Raw genomic sequence first — 10043 nt, forward strand, 5'->3', positions numbered from 1 at the left:
GAGTAAAAGAAGTCCTCAGTGAATCTGTGTTTCAACATGGACACAGCAATGTCAGGCACCAAGGACTTGGACCCTTGCGAAACTGGTAGTCCTTCCTCCTGGTCAGGATCAGAAAGGCCATGTCTTCCTTTGGCCCAACTACTGGTGTTTACAAATGATTAATCCAGATGTGCATAAATCAGCAACTGTAGCTTCCTCCTCCTGGATGTTTATAGCATAAGACTGCTCAGCTACAGGTATCTTCTAGACAGAATAGCTAATGAAGAATTAGCTAATGACGTAATAGCTAATATGTTCTGGATGTAATAAACATGCTGAGATTCTGGGTTGTTTGGTAGTTGGTGCCACCCCATCAAAGCCCACCTGACCCCTAACTTTTCTATATGTGTGTCTGCCGGTCCATCCATTCTTCATTCTATTGCCACCTATATAGATTTCCCTAGTAAAGGCACTAAGTCAGGCTGGTCAAGGTATAAAACCTTAGATTTTCAGCTAAGTGTTCTTAAAATGTCTATCCAAATCATGCAATTCATACTTTAAGTGCAATACCAAGTAACTTAGAGAACTGTAAATAGCCTTCATTATTTCATATAAAGCAAAATTTATAAGACTGTTTAGTGATAGGGTAGAAAGAAGAATGTTACACTTGACTTTGGGGTAAATATCACTTTTATTGTTTTTCTTATACATGAATAATTGTAAAAGATAATTTTAAAAGACCAAATATGCACTATATTAGACTTCAATAAAAGTTAAACACACTGAAAACTTCTCGATATTTATGCTTTAAAATAACAGGATACACTGTTAACATATACAGCATTGGGGCTATGAGGGTAAAGCCCATCATGTTTTGTGATTGCCCTTTATAATATCAGAAAATATAAATCAACATCAATTACTTTGATTTGGCAATAAAAGTAGAATGAAAAGCCAGAAGAGAATTGCAGAGAAATACACAGCAGAGGGAGGATCCGTCTTTGTCTTCATACTCAGACTTGCTTGCATTCTGTATAGGAAGCAATCAGACAGAGAAGTAAGACTAGCCACTTCTGAACCACAGAGGAACCACTTGACTTTGGAGCAAGGACAGTGCTGCCCACATTTCTCAGAAATAAGACTGGAACTCAAGGTAAAATCATTTATAAATATTCTGCATACTTAGGAGCTTATAATTGCAAGGTTAAAAAGAAATCCAAAAGCATTTGTGAGACTCTCAACAACAATGTCAAAGAAGGTTTGTATACTTACAGTATTTTCATTCTGAGGTTGATTCCAAACTCTTTATAGTTACCTGTGAAAGACTTCTCATTCACAAAATCAATATTAAGGCATGGCAAATTCCAATAAGACTTTAGTCTAAGAATAGCTTAGGAATATTAAAGCTATGTACATACAAAACCTACCCTAACATATATGCACACTTGCACACATCAACCTGCACACTTAACAAACAAAAGCAATGATTATGATTTTAAGTTAAGTCATGGATGTTTTAATAAAGCAATTCTATGTTTTCAGCAACATCTTGAAATTGACAGTATTGATATCACTCAGGTGAATTAATTCCAAAATTGTATGCCCATAAAAACTAAAAGAGTTGTTTTGTAGAATACTGTGTGGACCATAAAAAGATATAGCCAAAGGGAGACCAACAGTCAAAACTGTTAATTATGTGTCTTATAAGTTTCCTGGTGCTGGAAGAAGCCTACCGGGATTTCATTTTAATTCTCTTCATAATGATCATTGTTTCTGCCCTGTCTATAAAAGCTAAAGCCATGCCAGAAAGCTGTAAGGGTGGGACTTGCTCTTTGGTGCAGTCAGATCCAGCAGATGATATTATATCTTGCTACCACCAGGGAACCACTGACAAGCATTGTGAATCCCTTTTGTCAGTCCACCTTTCTGTGGCAGCTTGAGTTGCTGCAGTAAAATCAAATGCTCAGATTGAAAAACTTCAAATAGAGACAGAGATATTTTGTCTTTTGCTCTGACCATTAATCCAGACCATTAATCATATGTGTGTACATTTGAGAGATGAAATCCATTAACATTCAGATCTAATTATTTAAGATGCTTTCTTCTTGTAAAGAAATTTAAAAGAAAACAGAAATACATATGCACTCATCTCCTTCATTCTTGATATTCAATTATCAAGGTGTATTTTTACTTATTTGACTTCACTCTAGGTGCAAAGGAAAGGAAGGCACAAAAAAATTGGTATGGGAGTTTTATTTACACTTGTACCTAACAGATATATGCTAGCCCTGGTCAAACTGGGCCTTAATCCAGATTTTTTTTTTAAGGGAGAGGATGGGCTCAGATATATTTTAAGTTTTTGATAGCTAGGTAAGTATCTGGGTTTTACTGAATTAAGAGGTTTAGCAGTTACATGGGTGAAAATACTCCAGGTCAGAGAGAAGTTGATGGTTCCTAGCAGCCTTCTATTATTCTAAATCACAAATCAGATGCCTGGCGAGATGCTCATAAGAAGAGATTCGCATGAAAGGTCAGCACATCACATTGCATGGTTACGTCAACAATTCCAAATGGCTGGCCAAGAAATAGCATTGCAAAGAGAACTGAGCAAGCTCTGCAGCAGTTTCCAGTGCCCACAAAGGGGACAGTTTATTAGTAATATTAGAAGCTTACACTGCCTAATGAAGCTTCCACAGATAACAGTGGGCATCTGATGGAAGACATATCCAGGAAGCCAGAGAAAGATCCAAGGTCAAAGCATAGCCTGAGTCCATCCAGTTTCTGGTTTCTCATATGGTCTGGCTAAAGGAATTCGAGTACCCAAACCACTCGTCATTGTGCTGAAATCAATACAATGCAGAAAGTGCAGAAAATTCAGGATTTTTCTTTCCCTGTGCTACCTTTATCTTTATTTTCTTGCAGTGTTGAGGGTGCTACGCAGGGCCTCCCATATACAAGGCAAGCGTTGTACACATGAGCCATGTCCATATTTCTTAGCTTCATTTTAAATTCAAGCAATCATCTCAAAGTCAGGCATTAACAGAATGGGTGAGAACATTACAAATAGAATACCTGGAGGAAAGTCAATTAAGCTAGTTATCAGAATTACATCAGCACAGCCTAAAGAAAGCATCCGGGTGATTTTCTGAGTTGGTCCCCTTGGGTGTGTCTTCCCTTAGATCAGCAGAACTTAAATGTCATGCTATCTGTTTTTGAGCAGTTTTAGAGAAGGCAGAAATGGGAATATTCTTACTTTTTATTTAAAATCTTCTTTTCCGAAATGGGGTTTTTTAAAGTGCTACTTTCATTACAGGCATAGCTATATGATTTAGCAACATGGGGAATTCATTAACTTTTCCTCTATGATGAACTCTGACTTTTTTCTTCCTTTATCATCAGTTTTATATGATTGAAAATACAGCCTTCATGTTTAATTTTCAAAGTCATGAAAAACTGAAAATTGGACCACAAATAACCTTCTGTCTTATTTGCTATGCAACCAATTAATTATGGCTTACAAATAAATAAAGACAAAATTCAGAGATATCATATAAATAATCATGAATATTTTATTATATTTTGATGTTTTGAAACATAGTCCCACTCTGTATTCTGTACGGGAACTCTCTACATAATCCAGACTGGCCTTGGCATTTTGTTGATCTCGATTCAGCCTCCCAAGTGTTGGGATCTAGGTATGATACACCAGGTCTGGCTTTAAATGGGTTTAAATTCTATTTTACATATTTTGCTGTTGCAGTTTGAACCCAGCTCATATCTACACACCCAAGGAAGAAGATTACTCCTGTTTTACTTCAATATCTACAAAATAGTTACTCAAGCAAACTAGCGTTTGAAACTGAATATACTTCTAGAAGGTTTAACCTCCTGGGAATGTGCCTTTATCACAGAAGACAGGAGAATCACAGAAAAACCAAGCACAAAATATAAGTTCTGTCTAGTCCTTTGTGGCTCAGTAAGCCAAGACTTCATGATCAGTTATTCTATTCTACAGGGTGAGGCAAAGGGGAAACACACACACACACACACACACACACACACACACACACACACACACATACTTTCCACACTTTTCTTATTTTTATCTACTGCATTTTCCTCCTTTACCTCTTATTAAAGCTAACTCAACAAATGGCTCTGATAGCCACAAGAACCCATTCATATAGATATCCAAACTCATACAGTTCACCCCTCCTCCTCAATGACAACACAGATATCTGCATTAGATTTAAGTGTTGTTAAGAATCTCCAATGAAATACCTTTCTCACTAGCTCATTCCTTCACTTACACCCATTCCTGGCTCCAGTCCTTTTATAAGCATGAAATAGCTAATCTTTGTAACATACTAATAAAAAAAACCTAAGTGGGAGGGTGGGACCACTTCATGGAACGTAAGTGGAATTCGAGGCCTTTCTTCCCATGCCTTTCCTGACCACCTTGCCCACAGTATTTCCCATAAACTAGACATTTTCACTTTATGAGGCAGGGCATGGTCCTTAAGAGTCTGAAGTAGAAGGTTCTCAGAATGATGTTTAGAGATGGCAAGATGAGTCAGGACTCATAAGGAACACAACTCCTACTAAATTAGTGGGTTTTTTTCTCTCCCCAGTGTAAGATTTGGCTACAGGCTTAAGGACTCTTTAAGTAATGGTGTATGCTAGGCATAGTTCTCAAGAGTCTAGCTTCAACTATCATGAATGTTTACTCCAAACCATCAACACAAACTGCCACCTGGAAGAATGCAAGGCCCACTCATGGTTTAGACCTGTCTGGACATATGGCTGCCATGAGATATGTTTCAAAAGTCTAATGCTTAGTCACACATATATGAGAAGTGGTAAAGATTTCAAGGTCACAGGTCATCAAACTGAGTGCAACAAACTATGTATCATCAAATACTTCTACTTCATTGAGAAAAGAAGGTATAAGGAAATACTTTGTGAGAACAGTTTGTTAACCTCACATGGGTCTAAACAGGATTTGTATCATTATCTTTATTATATGGTATATATTAATGACTTAGTTGTCACTCTAAATATTGTAATAATTTAAAATATAACATCTTATAGCTTTTAAAAATATAACCAACGTCCTTAGATTTCAAAATATTCACACTGCCAAAGTCTACATTTTAGGGTTTGGCCAAATTACAGGAAGAAAATTTAGCAAGAAAATGGAAAAGTACCTTTGGGAGTTAAATGTAAGCCTTACTGTTTAATTAGTGCTTATGTTTCATGGAATAGACTGCCAAGTAATTGCATTATGCAGGAGCCCTTCTAGTCCCTAGTGATAGTATCCATGTTTATATATAAGACCACACTTATATAAGGTCAGCAGAAGTATTTTGTTTAGAAGTAGAAATGCATGGTGATTTCAGATGAATTAATTTTCAGTTTGCAGCAAGTAGGGATTAGCTGGACATGGTTTCTTTTACAACTTACATAGGCTTTCTTACACAAGATTCATGGAAACAAAACACTCACTGGCTTTTAGTTTGTGTGGGAGGAACATTTTTCTTGCTAAACAAATAAAGGACACACTTGACTTAATTTTTTTTTCATATAAAAGGCATGGCCGTCTCTCAAGGATTTCAGAACTAACTCTGTACAGCAAGGGTATCTTCCTCTACCAAGGACAGTTCCAGAGTGTCTTCATTAGTAGTAGTTTTCATCCTGAAGTTGAAAGAACCATAGAGTTTTGCAGACTCTTTGGAAGAGGCAAATCTATTTCGACGATAGAGCTCCCCCTTCCACATAGACATCATCAGCAAGCAAGAGAGAATGACTCCTCCAAGGGTGAGGAGGCAGAGCCCAGCGATCACACAACGGTCCAGGTGTGCACCTAACATTGCACTCTCCTTTTCTAGACGTTCCATCTCCCGGGCGGCCACTGTATTGGGATCCACTGTCACCTCCCGAGGGACAATATAAGAAATAATCACTAGTAAGATACCAGTGACCAAGAACAAGATAGCACTGATGAAACCATAGTCTACAGACTTCCCTGAAGATGTGGCTTCTGAACTTGTGTCATCATCGTCTTCAGACATCAAAGACATGGCAGCCTCATGAGACCATTCGTTCGGGTTTCCCCATCCAAGATCTCCAGGGTGATTACTGCCTTTGGCTGGTGGTGACCTCTGACTTCTCTGTCCCAAGTTGACATTCTCATCTATGTAAGTAAAAGAAGTTTCTAGTTCCTGGCTGCAACAATTACAGACTTTACGATTGGCCATTACTTGGTTGTTCTCTGAGTCGGGAGGTCCCAATGGGAAGAAGCTTGTTTGAATAGCATTGTCTTGGAGCAAGGAGGTTGGGGATGCTGGAGAAGTTTTAAGTCTACACACTTCCACCACAGCTGCCCTTGGTGTTGATGCCGAGTTTTTCTGATAGCAAAGAGCAGATCTGATGGTTGCCTCTTCTGCATGGTCACCAGAAGTCTCTCCTGAACTCCACTCCACAACATTGCATGGGTCCACTGCACTGCTTCTCTTAGTCAGAGAGTGGGGCTCCATGGGAGCTAGATAGATTTCTCCCTGAAATATCTAGAAATGTTTCTAGTAGCAACACACTTAGATAAGGAGAGTCTGGCAGAATTTAATCCCATACTATAGGGAGGCCTGTTCCTCTGGTCCTCATCCCCTTTACAGCCATAGCTGGTTAAAGACACCTTGGCCTCAGTTTCTCATCAGACTGGCAAAAACAGGGAAGGGAACCTGGGGACAGAAGATCGTGGAAGGGGAAAATCTTCTGACTTGTCCCAGAGGTTAGCAGTGAGAAACTCTGATCAGGGCAGAAAAGGAGCAAGCAAGATGTGGCAGAATCTCTGGGAAGAGCACACTGTCGTCACCAAGCCAAATTTATCCAGGGACTCACACATTTCCTGTGACAGAATCCTTCAAATGAGAAGGCAAGTTTCCTGTATAAAGACACAAATAAGAAGAAAGGCAGGGCCCTTTTTGAGCAGAGCTGATGGATTTCTGGAAGTCTTGAGCAAGAGCAGACTACCTAACCAATTCAATTAGACTGTATGTTCATACTCCAGTTCAGAACAGATTCTAATACAGATCAGCTTTAATGATTGCATGCTCCTATCAGCTCGGATCAGTTGCATCAGCATCTTGATTTAGCAGCTCTGAAGTGAATGAAAAGGATGACTTAATCAGCCAGTGTCCAAAGGAGAGATCAGAACTAGTGATTCACTTATTGAAATGGTTAGTAACGTACTCCACACTGCTCTGGGCCCGGTGGTAAATACCTATAAGCCCTACAACTCTGTTTAATCCACTCCCTGTTCCAGAGGGGAATTCTATCCATATCGCTGTGGTTTCTAGAAAACACAATGAACCAGTCCACTTTACACACATACACACTGCTTGCTCCCACTGAGTGTCCACTGTTTCCACTCACAAAAGTCTCAGTGCATCTGAGTTGTCTCCCTCCAATTTGCCAACAAACAAACAAGAGAAAGTAGCCACCTGGAAGTATTTACAAACCCTGCACAAGTAGGTTGAGGAGTGAGAAGCAATTTCCAAGGCTAGCCCTGAAACACTATCCATGGCACTCTCTCACCTCCACGGCACCAAGAGCCTTGATAGTATAGAACTCTGGTGAACAGTTAGCCATCGTCAGCCCATCTTTTGCTGCCTCTGCTAGCTTCCTGGGGAATAAAAATCATCCCCACTCTCACCAAACACAGGGGATTTAGTCAAGAACTACTTTTGATTTTATTTCAATCCAGAGTTGTTTAGTGGATGACTGGAGGGGTAAGAGTCAAAATCCCCAATTCCAGCAGCTGGTGACAGAGGTTCAAGCAAGCTTCCCCTAAGATAGCTAGGCAACTCACAGAATGGAAAAGAACCTTGACAATGGTCATGCTTCCTGCTGCACTTCAAGCTCTCCCCACCCCGTCCTGGGCACTAACATTATAAAAAGAGCAGCAACAAAAAGGATAAAAACCCAGTGCTAAGGGTAAGGAAACCGTAACTGAATAAAGAGTTTTCCCTCATCAAGTGGACAAGCCCCTTCAATGAAGGAAGCAAGGGGCGCCCGTTTCATCAATTACTGAAATCATCACAGATGGATCCCTGAGGCACGAGTCGCTCTGATTAACCTTTGGCACAATTAGCTGATCATATTAGACTCCTTTAGATAAAACTGTCAGGGTCCCTTACGAAAGTTCCAATTTATAACAAAGCGGGAATATCTCTCTCTCTCTCTCTCTCTCTCTCTCTCTCTCTCTCTCTCTCTCTCTCTCTCTCTCTCTCTCTCTCTCTCTCTCTCTCTCTCTCTCTCTCTCTCCCAGGCTCTTTCTGAGACTTGCTAACTGTACCGTCGATTTGCAGATCCGTAATCCAGCATCAGTTTAGGATGGATAATCCCAGGGGACCTGCTAAAGGTATCTTCTTCCCCCCCCCAGCCCTCTCTCTGATCTGTATAAAAGCCTAGTTAATGAGATTGCACCTCCAAGGCAGGAGTACCATTTTCCCTAGTCTGCTGCTCAATTAAAAGGCAGGAAAATATAGACAGAACAGATAGGAACAAGGCTGGTCTGCAGAAGACCGCGTAGGGAAGTGGGATAGAGGATGCAGGATGAGCGCACTGGGTTTATAGGACCCGCTGCCAGCACTGGACAGGGGTGCCCCCAACAGGCTGCGGGATCAATCATTTCTTCCAGCAGACTCTTGGCCCATCAAGGCACCTGCAGTCTTGGCTGCATCCGCTTAGGTCCTGCAGGCACCTCAAGCGGGAGTAGGGATGCGTGCCCCGGCTCCTTTTATCTCCAAGCTCCAGTTCTCTCTCCACTCCGCGCGCTTCCTCCCAACCCCACTCTCTGCTACTCACCTCTGCTTTGGCCACTCAGTAAAGCTGAAGCCGGGAACACTCGCGTCCGCGTGGCACCCGGAGAAAGTCCGTTATTCCTAGCCACAGCACTTGTAGCCTGTGTTTGCCGCTGGGTTCTGCTGGGTGGGCGGTGCCCGCCGAATCGGGCAGGGCGGGGCAGGGCGGGGCGGGGTGCTCCCTTCTGCTGAGCATCCCGGGAAATGTAGTTCAAGGGAAGTCCTTGCATCCCTTGGTTCGCGTCGTCCAGCACCTCCAGGTTTTTGCTCTTCTGGAAAACAGTTTCCACCATCCAAGCAGTTACCTGCCTGAGCTTCTAGCTCTGGCCTCTCTAAGGTGAATGTATCTCTCCCTTACGTCCCCAGGCCACCATCCTCTCATCCACCTGCCTCAAGTGCAGCCACAGGATTTTGGAGGACTAGGGAACCAAGTATTACATAAATGGGAACCAAGCAATTTGCATACTTTATCATATTGAATAGTCAAAACACATTTTCAAAGTAGTAGGAGATTTTTATCAATTTTCTTTTCTAAAATGAGGAAGAAGGCTCACAGAGATTCATTGCTCCCTGCCCACAAAGGTTAGGAGATCAATAAATAGTAGCAGTTGAAAGTTTATCCAGGAGTGTGATTCCAAAGTCGTTACCTTTCCCATAAAAGAGGCAGAATGTGAACACTGGGGGTAACAGTATCAGTTTATCCCCTGTACTTACTGTTACATCCTGGATCTGTTGAGTGTGTTACTAAGTTAGAAAATCGGAATCCTTTATTGACATGACCTTTCCTACATATTTTATTTAATTCATTCAATTTTAGAGGTAAAAGTCCTCAATTTTACAGAATATCTGAATTACAAAATACCCAAACTTATGCTATGAGTACTCAGTAAATTCTAAGCATTATGTTATACTGACTGGGGGGAGGGAGCAAGAACAAAGGGTAAAAGAGGGGTCAGGTTTGGTAATGCCAATTGGAGATTGAAGCCACTCTTGAGATAGGACAAGCTAACACCCTCTTTTACTCAAAGGAATCTTCAACAACACATCTTGGAAATACGTGCTTTGTGGATCATCTCCGGGTATGATTTTGAGACCACTGGTTGGTTTCATCCAAGGAACAAAGGATTACAGTATCTATGGCATTTTCTGCTTGCAAGTAGCTCACATAAATGCTGCAGTCACACTTGAGAGACAGATCAGCTT

General features: G+C 41.0%; 1 protein-coding gene across 2 annotated transcripts; it reads right to left on the reverse strand.

The window, feature by feature from the left end:
- Positions 1–651: 651 nt before the first annotated feature.
- On the reverse strand, positions 652–9256 carry Tmem74 (transmembrane protein 74). 2 transcript variants are annotated; one of them, XM_031359299.1, is made up of 2 exons: positions 8845–9256; positions 652–6919 (listed from the first exon to the last, which is right to left on the reverse strand). In XM_031359299.1, exon 2 carries the CDS (start codon positions 6513–6515, stop codon positions 5598–5600), a length of 918 nt encoding a protein of 305 aa, XP_031215159.1. In that variant the 5' UTR covers positions 6516–6919; positions 8845–9256; the 3' UTR covers positions 652–5597. The 2 variants fall into 2 exon arrangements, with proteins under 2 accessions (XP_031215159.1, XP_031215160.1); XM_031359300.1 differs by lacking the exon at positions 8845–9256 and adding an exon at positions 8333–8405.
- Positions 9257–10043: the final 787 nt, after the last annotated feature.

The sequence above is a fragment of the Mastomys coucha genome, unplaced genomic scaffold, assembly GCF_008632895.1.
Source record: "Mastomys coucha isolate ucsf_1 unplaced genomic scaffold, UCSF_Mcou_1 pScaffold7, whole genome shotgun sequence".
Lineage (NCBI taxonomy): Eukaryota > Metazoa > Chordata > Mammalia > Rodentia > Muridae > Mastomys > Mastomys coucha.

Coding starts and splice junctions, on each gene's coding strand:
- Tmem74 (XM_031359299.1), bottom strand. CDS start 6,515: ATGGAGCCCCACTCTCTGACTAAGAGAAGCAGTGCAGTGGACCCATGC.